Source organism: Fragaria vesca, linkage group LG6 (genome assembly GCF_000184155.1).
Source record: "Fragaria vesca subsp. vesca linkage group LG6, FraVesHawaii_1.0, whole genome shotgun sequence".
Lineage (NCBI taxonomy): Eukaryota > Viridiplantae > Streptophyta > Magnoliopsida > Rosales > Rosaceae > Fragaria > Fragaria vesca.
The window spans coordinates 16,591,090-16,608,193 of NC_020496.1; the positions used below are offsets into that span (position 1 = coordinate 16,591,090).

A 17,104-nucleotide genomic window follows, 5' to 3' on the forward strand; every position below is an offset into this window, starting at 1 on the left:
CCCCAATATCTAGCAACAACGTCCACACGATTTTCAAACTCAGCTCTTGGTACAGCTTAACCAAAGTGTCACCAACTTAGAATCACGATTTAATGCTGACACCACAACATGGTGCCCTACCCATGCCATGAGAACAGGACTCGTTACTTCCCATATTTAGGTCAAGAAGAAACCGGAGACCATTCAAAATCAAGAAGTATAACAGTACCGGAGACCCGTATCATCATCTGAGGTTTTTCAGTCCCAACTAGATTCAACTCGGTATGTAGATCCCCAGGCTTGTCACGTCTTCGAAGAAACCTGAGTGATGAAGCCCTAAGTTGGTTCCTTTAGCTCCCTGCATGATCCATTGACAATTATGACCAACTAGTCAACCTATGTTGTCACACCTCAATTTTCAAAGGATAAATTTCAAAAATTTGGGCATGATATAACTCACAATAATATAATTCCCAAGACCTGTTCAACAAACTTAAAGAAGACTAAACTCAATTGCAGAAATGTAATGTAAACACAACTCAACATCGAGTTAAATATTACATTTCCTTGTTTACATAAACTTGAAAGTCAAGAAATGAAAATACTCGAATAAGTTTACTATTGTCTACCAAATATAATAATATCAAGTGTACAACAGCTAAAAACCCTGCCACTATACCTCCGCCTCAACCCTGTTGATCATCACCTGCAGGTCTAACCCCTACACCATGAATTGGTGCATTGGGTTGTAAACAACAAACCTAGTAAGTTAAAAAGCCCGTATGAGTAACTCTAAAAAATAACTCAACCCAACATCACATAAGATAAAACCGGTACACCATGAATTGGTGCAATGGGTTGTAAACAGCAAACCCGGTAAGTTAAAAAGCTCGTATGAATAACTCCCAAAAATAACTCAACCCAACATAAGATAAAACCAGTAATTCCTGCTTTAGAACTTAGTTCAGGAATCGTCTCAAAACAATAAAATTCAAAAGAGAGTAAATAGGAGAGCATAACAATTCACAAAATAATCAAAATCATAAGTGAATCCTGCAAAAAAGATAGTTCAGGAATTCCACTAAAAATCACACAAATAAGATTAAAGAATCTCCTGCATTAAGCATAGTTTAGAAGATATTCAAAACAAGGAACTTAAATGACAACAATTAAGAACAATGTTAAAACCACATAACCAATACTTTTACAAATATACATGTACCCATGAGTCCCAGATACCAATAAGGTATCTTCCATGACCTACAACAAACACATATACCCATGAGTCCCAGATATTAATAAATATCTCTCATACCTACAACAACAATTTATGTACCCATGGGTCCCAGATACCTTAAGGTACCTCTTATGACCTACACCGACAGACAGACTAGAGCTCTATTCCTAACCGTAACCAATCACCTAGCTAAAGGCTTGGAATCCAGTTTGACAGTCCAATATCAAAACACAAAATAATAATAGCATCATAACTGTAACCAATCACCCAATTAAAGGCTTGGAACCTAGTTTGACTATCTACACAACAAATCACAATATAGTAGAATCATCATAACCGTAACCAATCACCAGATTAAAGATTTGGAACCTAGTTTGACTATCTAAACAACGGATCACAAAATAATCATATAAAAGGAAAACTTGTTTTATCTTACCTATGAGATGTTGGCAATCAAGCTCATATATTTAAAAACAAACAATAGCATATTCTTTAAATTCAACATCATCATCAAAATGACCATAATAATTTGGTCCAAATGTGAACCTTGGTGAGATTTACTCACCTAAATAATCCCATTGCGTCTTCAACACAACAAAAGAGCCAAGCCAATCAAACTTCACAATCACCTAAGGTTTTAACCAATTTGACCGGAATCGGCCGGAAAATGCCCTGAAACACCACCACAAACTCAACCTTCAATCTAAGTTAGCCCCTCGTCGCCGTCGAAATCGTCGGCTTTCCGGTGAGACAGCAACAACTCTGCCGTTTCGTGGCGGCTTCTAGGGGGTGAGACGGCAAGTGAGACTGCCCCAAAAATGGAGAGGACGTCCGTGCGAACCCAACGGGATCGGCGACGTCCAATTTGGTGGCCGGATGAAGGAGTTATGTGCCGGAGAAGAAAGAGAGCATGGGAGGGTCGAGAGAGAGGAGAGAGAAACTGAAACGGGGTTGGTGCAAATTTAGGGTTTCTAAAAATAACCGTCACACATTTTTCTACTTATACACATTTTCAAAACCGGAAACTAAATTCCTCTGACCATAACTTTCTCATACGACATCCGTTTCACTCGTGCCGCGTGTCTACGAACTCGTATCGACAAACTCTACAACTTTCATGAAGGAAGTTATCGAAAATAACTTATGGATGAAAAGTCAACTCTTGACCCTTCAAAATAAAACATTTTCAACAAAGAAATCTCTTGAACATCTCTGCTCTTCCTTCGAACCTCAAAACTCACTAACTTCTAACTCGAAAATTCCCAAATATTATTAGAAACTAATATCAAAATTCCGGGGTATTACATATGTCACACCCCAAACCCGATGTTGGTGGTTTCCAAGAACTTAACACCGAATCCAAGGCGTGAACGAGAAAGTAAAAGAAAATAAAACAAACTTAAATACATTTTTAGAAATCGTCGAAAATAAATGTTACAATAACGAAACCTATTAGAAAGACAAAAAAAAGGTCTTGCGATCTACCTAACTAGAAACTTCTGTAATATTTATTGACTCTTGAACACGTCAACAAAACGTCACAATTAGTTTTTTGGAAAAGACGTGTCCTTGTACGTACCTGAACAAGAATCTATAGTAATGAGCTTACGCTCAGTGGGGCTAAATCTCTTAAGGTCATTCTTAGGGTTAAATTTAGTTTACTCCCCTGATGGCCAAACCTCTTAAGTTATCAAATAATATGTTAAATAAATAACAACAATTTGATGCATGTATGCTAATAAACTCTCCCCACTCATTACTGACTGAGTACTCCATACATCAAAGACATATGAGCCTACAAATCTCATACCGTGTAGATGTCTCGAATATACAACCTAACAATCAGTAATATTCCAACGCCAGTACCTCTTTTGTTAGTTGTATTGTTATACTCATAATCTTCAAACCTGAAACCCGTAAGATCGTTTTATCAACATCCACCTTTGAAGAGTTTTGCATTCCCTGAAATTGTGCACGTGTTAGCTGACATGGATCTTGGATTCCCCATGAGAAAACTCAACTACACAAAATGTATATTTTTTTTTCTCTCAATCCCATTATCATCTCTCCATAATCACCAATCTCATTATTCTCACCATGCATTATATATACCAATAAGCATCGCTGCTCGTACAATAAAAATCAACACATGCTTAACATTGAAAGTTAATCACTCAATGACACACAATTCTCTGATTTCAATTATAATCTAATTATCAATTTATAGAAAGGTTCCCCAAGAGACCCTACCTGGAATCCGAGTGTTTTCTGAAGCTAAACAAAATTAGTAACACCGTGACACATGCTTTCTAAAACCTTTATCTTTCTGCTTCTAGAATCCTGCTACTTGCAATCAATCCTCGTAATGAATCCTTATTCTGAAAGAGTCGACATATCACTTCTAATTAATGCGACCAAGTCCTTGAAATCACTAAGGACACCTAAATACGTCTCCACCAATTTCTCCGCACCTTTGAAGTCGACTATACCATAGTATCCCAATACCACTCCAAACACTAATCCTATTCTACTCTGGACTCCCAGATCCTCATTTCCAAATCCACTCCACAATCCATATAAGAGAAACGTAATCTTCACATACCACTTCATCTTCCTTCAAAACACATATGTTCAAAAACCACAATTATATATATATTAGCTCCTATCATCATGGTTGGCCGTACTTCCAATTCGTCAACACACCGATCTCCAACTTGAAATTTAAGCAAAGTAACTAAAATTACCAAACTTCAAAACCATATGAAGTCTCGAAAGACAAACTTTAACAAAATAAAAATTTGAATAATTTTCGAAAGCTACTAAAAACTCAAAGAACATTTTCCTTTCAAAAATAGAAAATCGAAACTCCAAGATGTTTCAACCTAGCTGGGTTATGTCGGTGATGATGGTCCGGTGAATCATCTTCGAGTAGTGGAGGCAGGGGCGTCCAGAGAGGATCGACCGACATGGTGTTGTGTTGCCTGGAGGAGTTGATCCAATACTGGATCAATATTTGACAAAGGCCACACACCTAGTGTGGTCATTAGAGGTGTTGCAATTCCTTTATGTGTGGCATTTTCCCTTCATACTTCACAAATACCCTTATTTGCCACACTTACGGGGAAATACAACACCTCTAATGCCCACACAAGATACGTGACATTTACCCAATATTGTAGTAGTGAGCAGAATTGTTGTTGTTGGGCTCTTAATGATGACCTGGTGATGTCCGAGCTATATGTGGACACATGCGGGATGTAGTGATGTCAAATAATGGTTTGGGCCTGCATACTGGATACAATGGGCAAATGTGCAATCAGAGCAATGTGACTACACTACGCCAGATAATGCAAATAATGGTTTGGGCCATCATACGACTGGCAAAATGCGTCATCTGATATAGGTCAAAACCGTTGTTAATCCAATTGTTGTTTGATCAACATGTCACACAACGGCAAAAAAGAGCTTGTCTGACCAACTTACACACAATGCTACAATAAAAACAATTGTGTGACTCTCGGCAGATATCATCGACAGCTGCCGACACATGTCGAGCTGCTTTTCAGCAGCTATCGATATATGTTGATGAATTATGCCGAGAATCACACAATAGTTTTTTGTAGAATACTGTTGTGTGATTCTCGACAGATATTATTGACAAATGCCGACACATACCGAGCTACTTCTCGTCCAATGATATCTGCTGAGAATCACACAACAGCTTTTTTAGTGAAAACCCTTGTGTGGTTTTCAACTCACACGACTGTTTCCTTTCAAGAGTTGTTGTGTGAATATCGACAGATTTCATCGACATATGTCGAGATCATTCCACATTGCAATCGACAATATCTGTCAACATTCACACAATAGTTTTCTTACTGTAAACTATTGTGTGAGGTGATATTCATACAATGGGTTTTCTCAATTTCATGGTTATTTGATTGTTAAAAAGTAGACATGATTTTTTCTAATAGACATTGTGTGAATAGATACTCACACAACGTTACATTACAGAATAATTGTTGTATAATCATTTTCATCAGACAACGTTGGATTGCCATTAATATGTTGTATGTCCTACTAATTTACCAAATAAATAATTACAACTAAAGCACATTTAAATCATCAAAATCTGACCAAAAGGATCCAAACCATTGTTTTAAATGAGACTTTAGAAGCATGCCCTATTATCCATACAAGAAATTAAAATACAAAGTTGTACATGATACACAATTTAGTTTGCATGAATCCACTTATATTAATCATCAAATGACTTGAATTGCAAAATGAAAGCTCACTTCTGCATGTTTTCCGGTCCAGCAATCCATGCTCATATAATTGATAGCTTCCTTAACCTGTGATATGACACAAAAAAATTCACTCATCAAGCCTCTTAACTAAAAGAATATTACAAGAGCATGTACAAGAATAAAACTCATTTCAAATATTGGATAAATGAATCAAATTTCGTAGCATACTCAAAAGCATAAACATTACAAGATAAATGAAGTTGGCATACTTTGTTTCTTTCTTAAGAGGAATGAGGGCATTCACAAGAGACTAGAATTTGGTCTCTTACAATGATCAAACTACAAGAGATCAGCCATAAACAGGCACAATTATAAATATGATCATATTTTAAATATTGTATAACATGTATTACATATCAAAGAAAACCATATATATAACACACACTTATCTTAATATGTGTTGAATATCCAAACAAGTAGCCTAAAGAAACCACCAGTCCAACATCCACAATGTACTACTAGTATTCAATTAAACATACCTACATACTTCAAAGCTAGCTTCTCTTGCTGCTACACATATACCTCAATCCATATCATCCAGAAAAAGTAACCTGCAAAAAAACCACAAGTCTAGCATCCTCCATAATCACTGTATTATTTAAAACACATAATTTGAAGCATGATGCTGCATATATAACTCAACTCCTATATGTACTTGCATGCTAAAAAAAAAAAAAAGGCTATCAAATAGCAATAGGTATTCAGTGAAGTATAGTAGTACGTGTAACAAAATTCACAAATTTTCGGTAACGTTTGGGTATCAATTAACTCAGTCAACCATAAATTCAACAATATTAATTTTACATCACACATCAGTATAAAAAACAACTATTGTGGCACTACGATAGGAAATTTGGCTATAGATATTAGGGTTTCTTAGGGGTTAGGGGTTAGGATATGTACAACATCATATCAAAAACAGTTGTGTGATATATTTAAAAATTATACATTCACACAACATTTCTTAGTTGATTGTTGTGGGATGAAGAACTTAAAGTAGTATTGTCAAATATAAGAGAGTGATATCATGACATGAACAGGGGCAGAGCCATTATTAGGCTCGAAGGGGTCCGAACCCCCCTTAGAATTTGAAAAGTTTGAAGTTTAGTGTGTAATTTAGTTAATTATCATTAAACATTAGGGTACAATTTTATCATTAAACTCCCTCAAGAATTTCTCATAATCAATCAATTTAAATGACAAATCAATTATATTAAGAAATGTATCTATAGATTGATTGGTCTTTATGACTTGACAATCGAAATAGGTAAGAAAGTTAATAGGAAATTAAATTACTACTAACAAAATTTACCAAACAAAATTTGTGAAGTAATAAATGAATAAATTACTACTTTTTTCCCTTGTATTTTTTAAAAAAAATTTACGAGGTAAGAGATGTATATAACAAAATTTTGCTTCCTTTGAAGATTTTCTACAAAAGTTGCTTTATTTGAAGATCTTCATTTGATCATCTTATACAAGAAAAAAAATACAAAAACTTTGAGTTAGGGAATTTTTTACTAAATTTAACATATGCTCCAGTATATATATTTGAACCCCCCCCCCCCCCCCCCCCCCCATACTTTCAAATCCTGACTCCACCACTAGACATGAATATCCCCCCCCCCATACTTCAAATCCTGACTCCACCACTAGACATGAATATACATTAGACAATCGAAACTGAAAAGTCGTTGTGTAACTGCTGAAAATACTATACTCTCACACAACAGGTTTAAGTGTTTCGTTGTTGCATCAAAACCACAAAGATATCTTTCACAAAAAATTTAGGTGTTGAGAGTGTGTAAGAGCCAATTTAAAAAGGAGAAGTGCACAGCCTGCCATGAGAGATATATCATAAAACAGATATAAAAAGTATTATGTGATAGTTTAAATTATATACTTTCACACAACATTTATTTGTTTCACTGTTGTGTAATGAAACCCAGTTATAAGTCAAACTAAAGTAGGGTTAGAAGTAAAATGGGCCTCATTTTTATCTTCATTCACACAATAAAATATTGTCCAAAGTGTTGTATCAGTTTAAGAAAAAGAAATCGCAAGACGAAAGAAGAGGTATAGTTTTCCAACCGGAAGAAGAATTGGTGCAGAGGCAGCTAAAGAGCTCTAAAGCATTGGCTTGCCCCTCGGTAGCTCTCTAGATAGCTTCTATGCCTTTCGGTTTCAAACTAAACGGAGGAGGTAACTCAAATTGGAAGAGGAGTGGAAGTAGCTCAACCAGCGCTAGAAGGAATCTTTAATTTGGAATAATCTTCGGCTAAGATTTCGTCGGGAAAAGGTCGTCGGCGATAACTTTAGCCGACAAAAAAAAGAAGACGTCGTCGGCTATAATCCCACAGTTTAGCCGACGAAAAACATGTCGTCGGTTTTTTTCCCATACTTTAGCCGACGATATTCGTCGGCTAAAGTGTGTAATAAATAATAAAAAAAATAACCATAGCCGATGAAATATAGTCTGTTTCGTCGGCTAAACCTTATAAAAAAATTAAAAAAATAACTATAGCCGACGAAAGTATTTAAATATCGTCGGCTAAAATATTTAAATATCGTCGGCTAAAGTTGCTGGTTTTTGAAAAAAAAAAACTGCAGAAACTTTCGGCCACTCCCAATCACCACCAAAATTTGACAGAATCTTCCTCTCAACATTTCGAACAACTTTTTAGAAGAAGTCGAAGCCCAATTCTAAGCCTAAACAGGTCAATTGAATCAAAATATAAAAATCCCCAATTTTAAACCCTAAAAACTTCAAACCTTCGATTCTCCTCACACACACCGAATCGAGCAACCAAATTCTAGGGGAATGTAGTCCTAATCAAACTCAACTTATCCATATATAGAACTCACCAAATGGTGACCTGAGGAAGGAGAAATTTGATCGACACCGAATCCGAACCGGCGGGAATTTTGGAGCTCGATTTATCCCTCACGGCAGCGCCACTCGATGCACCACCTGTCCAGCAATGAAGTAGAGACGACGGCGAAGCTTTTGGGACAAGTGTGGCGGTCTCCAGTGGCTTGACGGCTGAGCTAGGCCGAGAAGAACTTTTTCTGGTTTTCTGACTTCTTACAATCCACCTCCGGTAAAACTCCTATATAAAGAACTTTACCCGACGAAATTCTTTATTTTTGTCAGCTAAACACTTTTGAAAATTTTGGTTGACGGCCAAAAAATTTTGGTTGAAAATTTTGAAAGTTTTGAAATTTTTTGACAATAGCCGACGACTTTTCATATATTTTCGTCGGCTAAAGTCCTTTGAAAATTTTCGTCCAAATTTGGTTTACCGCCAAAAAAATTTTGACCTTAGCAGACGACTTTTTTAATATCTCATCGGCTAAAGTCTATAAATTCACGAAAACGCTCATATCTCCCTCTATATTACGTAGTTTGGTCAAACCTTCCACACGAAAAACTTTCATGTAGATGAGACCCAACCGCCTATATAAAAATTTTGAGACATTTACCTTCCGACGATAGGGCTCTCCACAAGGAATAATAACGGTAAATAGGGTTGACCGCTACTATCGGCACCGAGACGTTACCCGATTTACGTGCTTTTTGAACCATAGCCGTATTTCACCATTCTGAACACATCTTATTTTACGAGATTTTTGATAATTTTGCTTCCTATGTAGAGTTGGTTCACAAAGTTGTATAACCTTCTAAACAAGTTATACAACATTAGTAGACAGGTTGTGATTCCGATGACTAAAATTCACAAACCAAAATTCGACTGTCAGATATGATCATTATGACGAAAGATGTCTATGGTAAAAAATACAACTGGATCCGACAACGTTAAGGGCTCGATCGAAACGGTCAACCCTAATCCATCGTCACTTATCACACGAAAACACTCATATCTCCCTCTATATTACATAGTTGGTCAAACATTCCACATGAAAAACTCTCACGTAGATGAGACGCAACTGCCCATATAAAAATTTTGAGACATTTACCTTCCGACGATAGGGCTCCCCATAAGGAATAATAACGGTAAATAGGGTTGACCGCTACTATCGGCACCGAGACGTTACCCAGTTTACGTGATTTTTAAACCATAGCCATATTTCATCATTCTGAACACATCTTATTTCACAAGATTTTTGATAATTTTGCTTCCTATGTTGTATAACCTACTAAACAAGTCATACAACATTAGTAGACACGTCGTGATTCCGATGACTAAAATTCACAAACCAAAATTCGATCGTCAGATATGATCATTATGATGAAATATTTCTGTGGTAAAAAATTCAACTGGATTCGACAACGTTAAGGGCTCGATCGAAACAGTCAACTCTAATCGGAAATAAGAAAACTGCATTTTGAAGCCCTAAACGGACTCGGATGGCCAAAAAGGCCCATATGTCATGGCATAGCGATGAGTTTGACTCGTAGGGCCGTTCGTAGGGCCGTTACGCTTCTGGAAAGGTATCACAATAGTCAATCGGACACCGAATGCCAAATCTGCAGCATAGTAAATACCGGGTTTCGACTGTTCTACATCAGAGACGTTACCCGATTTACGTGATTTTTGAACCATAGCCGTATTTCACCGTTCTGAACACATCTTATTTCATGAGATTTTTGTTAATTTTGCTTCTATGTAGAGTTGGTTCACAAAGTTGTGTATTTGTTTAAAACCTACTAAGCAAGTTATACAACATTTTAATGTTTTTCTTTTAGCCGACGACTTTTTTCGATAATAGCCGACGAGAGTTTTTTTCGTCTACTAAAATATTTTAGCCGACGAGTAAAAACTTTGGCCGACGAAGGAAAACATTGGCTGACGAAAAAAAAATTTCGTCGGCTATTCGTCGGCTAAAGTATCGTATAGCCGACGAAAAAATTTCTTCAACCAACGAAAATTTAAATTAGCCGACGAAAAAATAATTCGTCGGCCTGGTTTTTTTATTTTCGTCGGCTAAAGCCTTTCTTCTAGTAGTGAAGAGTGCCTTCTCGATGAAGTATCGATCATTCTTCACCATGACGAGATAGCCCTAGTGTCGGCTTACCGGATGTATGCTAGAGACGGGACCCGTCATGCCTAGTGGAATGGTTTACGAGGTAGTTGCTTAAGTAACCAAAACATAGGAGAGGCCTGATGCAAAACACCCCAGCCCAAATTAAAGATCAGGAAAAGGCAGCTCCATGAGAACAGGTCTAAAAAGCACAAACGTCATCCCTAACCCGTGCAACTCTTGTGCAGTCGTGTAGGTATGCCACCATTCCGCAATGTCGTGACCCGAGCCACATAATGACGTCATTGCCACGGCTGATCCAAAGATCAACGATGCTATGCCGCGACTCAGACCCGCATAACCAAGAGCAATGCCAACATATAGATCCGGGAAACTACACCACCGCTCATGACGCAAGCCTCCCTACACAAGCAAAACCATCTTGCCAATGACGTACAAGACCTTGAAACTCCTTGAGCCTCAGCCTCCAAACCAAACCTTACGCTAGAAGCCCTTCTCTGAACTCTCTCAGCGCCTATTTTGCAGATACTCGTCTAACAACAGCCCATGAGCGAAAAAGTGAAATTCTTAACGATTTCGTGCTCTGCCGGACAAGCCAAAATTCGCAAACTCTAGATCCAAAGAAGTCAGACTTTTTTTATTCTTAAAGAAGTATTACGCCATTTTTATGGGTCAGTAGCATTAAGATAAATGCAAATATATAAGTACATGATCCTCATTAGTTTACTAATCCTTCGTAGAGTTAAGAAATCATTATATATATACACACACACCTTATAAGAGTGTTAAAAGACCTAATCATAACATCCTCGTGGTTGTACACATCAATGACCATAATATAATGAAGAAAATAAATACTAACAAAAGTAATAAGATAAAATGACAACAATAAACTAATACACATTCACACGTTCAATAAGCTCCTTCCTTTTCAAACAGAGATAGCTAGTATTAGCTGTTCAACTCTTCATCTGCCCTCATTTGCATTCTCCGTTCTCCGGTTGCTCAATGCTTTGAACCACCTCTTCCCACTCAGAATTCTCACATGCATTTCTCTGCTCTCGCAGGAAAATATAGCCCCAAATCGACTGGAGACCTTTGGAGCAGTCGGCAGCTTGCGGGACGACGACTTCTTCAGTTTACCTCCGGCTTCGGTGTGTCGTGCGGGGTAGTCTCTGACATGAGCTTCTTCATAAGATATGTACTTCTAGGAAGCCCTTCTAGTGAGGATCTTTAAGTTGAGGACTTGGTGAGGACTTTTCGGTTTATCCTACCTTTTGATCTTATATACACATCTTAACCGTTGAGTTTATAAATATTTATGAGTAGATCATTTCTCTAAATTTTCAGCTATATTAAAAATTGTTAAGGCATTCATAAGTGTGATTTATCAATTATGAACTTGAACGGTTCATATTTGACAGATTTAGTTCGTCTATTAATTTGATCTAGTTTGTTATCTTAATGAATACAAATTTTGCTGAAAATTTATAGACATGATCTGTTCATATAAACTCAAAAACTGAACGGATGAGATGTCAAAATGTGATTGAAAAATGGGTCTTTTAAACCATAAACCGAAAAGTCTTCAACTAGTTTTTAACTTAGTTCTCAACTTAAAAGTCCTCACTAAAAGGGTTTGATGTAATTTTATATAATTAATTAATTTAACAAAGAAAGCATGCTGAATGCTACCCGTTTATCTTTTGGGTAAAGGTAATTTTGAGTGCGCCAAGACCAACTAAATAACACACGATATGGGGCCAGTGCAATACATATATAATTTTGGATGTCAAGGCTTCTACGGTTCTACCTAGCTTGCTCAAATGGAAAGTGTAAAAGAAAACATGCAAACAATTTAAGGCAAGTAGGTGTTAGGCGATCTACACCGCTCCTTGTATCGGAAAGGAGGGCACCATGGAAATGTGGTTTCAGAAATCTGGTTGTGTAACTTCAACTTCGAGCAGTGAAAAAGGGGAATTTTGTGATGTATCAAAGACCCAATTCATACAGTAGCTTACCGCACACTGGTAAGAAATGGTTTAACCACTGCACGAAAGGGGTGTCCTCATTGTATTAGTACGTTTGGTGTAATGTAGACTCGCCGACGTTCAAAGCTAAAATCTACAAAATCGAACTTCAATTATATGGCTCTCTTCATTTGTTTTCTCCATCCAAATGTTGGCTTTCCTCAACGAACTGTCCCACCATCTGCATCTGCAGCTCCATTTGCATCTGTTCCTTTACCAACACCTTATTTGTATCTGAAAAGGATTTAAGGTTTAGCTTGATCAGCAATTGGAGCCACAAAGTTGAAGTGGAATCAAGGCTGACATCTATCATCTTTCACGTTCAATATCTATTCAAAAAAGTAATGAGAGCTCACTAGCCCTCAAAGTCTCAAACTCAGTGGCATACACAAGCAGCCACTATAGCAAGAGACAATATATAATATGCCAACTCCCCTCCTCGCTATTATGCTTTCATGTGTCCATGTGTGTTTCACCTTCTAACAAATTTTCAGCGCATGCCCTACCAATATCTGAAAATCTTCCATTATCTAACACCATCTTATTTAATGGCCCTATGTATGGCTACCAATTTATATATGTCCAGTTGATTATCTACCATCATGGTTGTCATGTTACCCCTTTAAGAAAAGGATAGAGTTTCCACAGTCCCTCCACAAATCAACCCTTGAATTCTCTTCAAAATTATCATTTTCTCTGATCTCCAATGACTGCGATCAACACTCCTAAAATGTTCTCCAGTCTTCAACGATTGCACGAGTTCTTGACTTGTTATGAATCACAATGAGAGTGGAAGAGAAGACAAACATTGTCAGGCTCTTTCTGTAAATTCTGTTTACCAGTATGGTCTTCATCAAAACCATTTTCTTTCTTCTGTTCCAGCATTTTGTTATAACATCTTGTAATGCAGTTATAGGTCATCACCACACTCCTCATCACTCTTTATTAAGAGATAAGGCTGCTCTTCTACAGCTCAAGAAGGCCATTACATATGATCCAAATTCCACTCTAGCTAATTGGAATGAAGGTACTGATGTTTGCAACTTCACCGGTGTAGGCTGCAACAAACAGCGTCATCGTGTAACTGAACTCCTTCTGCATGATCATAAGCTTGTAGGGAAGCTTTCACCTATCATTTCAAATCTAACCGGCCTTCGTTACTTGGAGCTTGTAGGCAATCACTTTTACGGAACTCTCCCTCCTGAAATTTCCTTGCTCAGACGCCTGCATCATTTACGGATTGAGGGGAACAACTTTCCTGGTTCTATACCAGATTCCTTAGTCCTTCCTTCACAACTCACTGTTGTTACTCTTTTGCAAAACAATTTCTCTGGTGCAGTTCCACCTGCACTCTTCTCCAACTGCTCTGTCTTAAGGGTTTTGGATATTTCCAACAACTTTCTTTCAGGAAAAATTCCAAGAGAAATCGGGAATTGTCCAAACCTATGGACCCTCAATTTATACAACAATCAATTCACTGGAGAAATTCCTTTCTCTTTGACTAATACCTCGTTGGTCAATCTAGACGTCGAGTTCAATCATCTTTCTGGTGAATTGCCCGTCAAACTTGTGGAGAACTTGCCTCACATTCTGTATCTTCACTTGTCAAACAATGACATGGTAAGCCATGATGGAAACACCAATCTCGATCCATTCTTCACTGCCCTTGCAAATTGCACTAGTCTAGAGGAGCTTGAACTGGCGAGTATGGGACTCGGAGGAACATTACCTAGTTCCATTGGAGGACTTGGTGTCAACTTTACAAATCTGTTGCTGCAAGAAAACCAACTGATTGGATCAGTTCCTTCAAATATAGGTAACATATCTAAGCTTGTGGTCCTGAATTTGACCTCCAATCTTATGAATGGAACAATTTCAGCAAACATAAGTCACTTGTCACACTTGGAACAGCTTTTCTTATCTCACAACTTTTTCACCAGCACCATACCAGAAGCACTTGGCCATCTTCCTCACCTAGGCCTGCTTGATCTGTCTCATAATTCGTTCTTCGGAAATATTCCAAGCAGTCTAGGAAATTTAGCCAGGCTGAATTATCTGTTCCTCAACAACAACCTCCTATCTGGAACCATCCCTCCCGCATTAGGACGCTGCACAGAACTGTACAGGCTTGACTTATCATTCAACAGATTGGCAGGGTTAATCCCCCCGGAATTATCAGGTTTGAGTGAGATCAGAATTTTCATAAACCTCTCACACAATCATCTTGAAGGGTCTATACCGATTGAGCTCAGCAAGCTAGAAGATGTTCAAGAGATGGATCTCTCATCAAATAACCTGAGTGGGAGTATCTTTCCACAGATATCAAGCTGTATCGCATTGACTCTGATAAACTTCTCACACAATGCTTTGGAAGGGAGCCTCCCAGATTCCATAGGTGAGCTAAAGAACCTTGTGTCTTTTGATGTTTCAGATAACCACCTGTCCGGAAAGATTCCGATGAGCCTCAACAAGAGTCGGACACTCACATATCTAAATCTTTCATATAATGACTTCGAAGGAAAGGTTCCTTATGGTGGCATATTTGAATTAGTGTCAGATACCTCTTTCTTGGGCAACAAGCATCTTTGTGGAAAACTTGCTGCGAAACATGTTTGCCCTCGGACAAAGCATTTGTTTCGTTCTCGTATATTCTTAATAATATTCGTCATAGTGATATTCATTTCAACATCCTTATCAATCATATGTTGTGTGATTGCGTTCCGCCGCGTTAAGGTATTGGTTTCACCCCAGAAGGCTGCAACTGTAAAGAAGCCAACACAACCTGAAGTGATTCTGAATTTCCCAAGAGTTACATACCGAGATTTGTCAGAGGCCACCGGTGGATTTGATGATCAGAGACTGATTGGGACGGGGAGCTATGGACGAGTCTACAGGGGAGTTCTTCCAGATGGGACAACCATAGCAGTCAAGGTGTTACATTTACAATCTGGAAATTCAACAAAGAGTTTTAACAGAGAATGCCAAGTCTTAAGGAGAATAAGGCACAGGAATCTTATAAGGATCATAACAGCGTGCAGTCTACCAGATTTCAAGGCTATTGTTCTTCCTTATATGGCAAATGGTAGCTTGGATAGTCGTCTCTATCCACATTCACAGGCCGGTCTAGGTTCAGGCTCTTCTGATCTGAGTCTCATTCAGAGGGTCAATATTTGTAGTGACATTGCGGAAGGGATGGCCTATCTTCATCATTACTCTCCGGTCAGAGTTATACACTGTGACCTGAAACCAAGCAATGTTCTTCTCAACGATGACATGACTGCTTTAGTTTCTGACTTTGGGATTGCAAGATTAGTGATAGCCGGAGGAGCAGGAGGAGGAAATGCAGCTGGTCTTGAGAACATGGGGAACTCTACTGCTAATATATTATGTGGATCTATTGGATACATAGCACCAGGTAAAGAACTATCCCTCCTCTCTCTAAGCATTGTAAACCAAACATACTTATCAAAACAAGCAATGCAATCCAAGTACTTAATGGGGTCCAAAATGCAGCTGCATGATAACCACGTACCATTTCTTTTTTTTCTCCATTGATAAAGTTATCATACACTCAATTTCTTGTATGCAGAGTATGGGTTTGGATCAAGCACATCTACAAAAGGCGATGTATACAGCTTCGGAGTTCTGGTTCTAGAAATGGTGACAAGAAAAAGGCCAATAGATGACATGTTTGTTGGGGGACTAAGCCTGCACAGCTGGGTAAAGAACCATTATCATGGAAGGATTGACAAAGTGGTCGACTCTTCCTTGTTGAGAGCTTCTAGAGATCAGTCACCTGAGGTGAAAAAGATGTGGGATGTTGCCATAGAAGAAATGATAGAGTTGGGTATTCTTTGCACTCAAGAGTCCCCTTCGACTAGGCCTACAATGGTCGATGCTGCAGATGATTTGGATCGGCTGAAGAGATATCTTGGTGGGGATACTACTGCGACATTTGCCTCTTCATTAGGAATTTCTTCATCTACCATAGACGACGACTAGCATCAAAACTTGTAACTTCTGTACAAAAATGGAGATGCTGTGTCATTTACTTTTATCACGAATATTAACTTATGACGACTGCGTAAAATTATCTTGCAAACTGCATAGAATCTAGGGGTGTGCATAAAGCCCGTTGGAGAGAAAAAGCCCGATCCGGACCGGCCGGCTCGACCGGGTCGGGCCGGGCTTTTTACTGGTCCCTATTATGTTTATTGGCGGTACGGGCCAGGCCCGTTTATAACCGGTCCGGGCCTGGGCCTTGTTTTTGGAAACGAAAAAATGCCCGAAAGCCCGACTAATATACATGTCATACTTCTATTGGGTGTTTCTAAGGATCTACGATAATAGAATGAGCTCAACCACACAGGATTTGTGGTCAAACACCTAACTAAATTGAGAGGGTCAAAATCTCTCAGAGTCTCAATCTCGCTCTCGCACTCTCGCTCTCGCACACTCGCGCTCGCACACTCTCGCTGTCTCAGACTCTCTCAGTCTCGCACAGTCGCACCCTCGCACACACACTACTTCACCAGAAAGCAGCT

At 38.4% G+C, this 17,104-nt stretch overlaps 1 protein-coding gene across 1 annotated transcript; it reads left to right on the forward strand.

Annotated features, from left to right (window-relative positions):
- Positions 1–13,403: 13,403 nt before the first annotated feature.
- On the forward strand, positions 13,404–16,562 carry LOC101309373 (putative leucine-rich repeat receptor-like serine/threonine-protein kinase At2g24130-like). Its single transcript, XM_004305424.1, has 2 exons — positions 13,404–15,975; positions 16,243–16,562. Exons 1-2 carry the CDS (start codon positions 13,404–13,406, stop codon positions 16,560–16,562), a joined length of 2,892 nt encoding a protein of 963 aa, XP_004305472.1.
- The last annotated feature ends 542 nt before the right edge of the window (positions 16,563–17,104 follow it).

Excerpts from the sequence above, each read along its gene's own strand:
- LOC101309373 (XM_004305424.1), top strand. The coding sequence starts at position 13,404 with ATGGTCTTCATCAAAACCATTTTCTTTCTTCTGTTCCAGCATTTTGTT. Across the intron at positions 15,976-16,242 it reads TATTGGATACATAGCACCAG|ATGACATGTTTGTTGGGGGA; the intron begins GTAAAGAACTAT and ends AAAGGCCAATAG.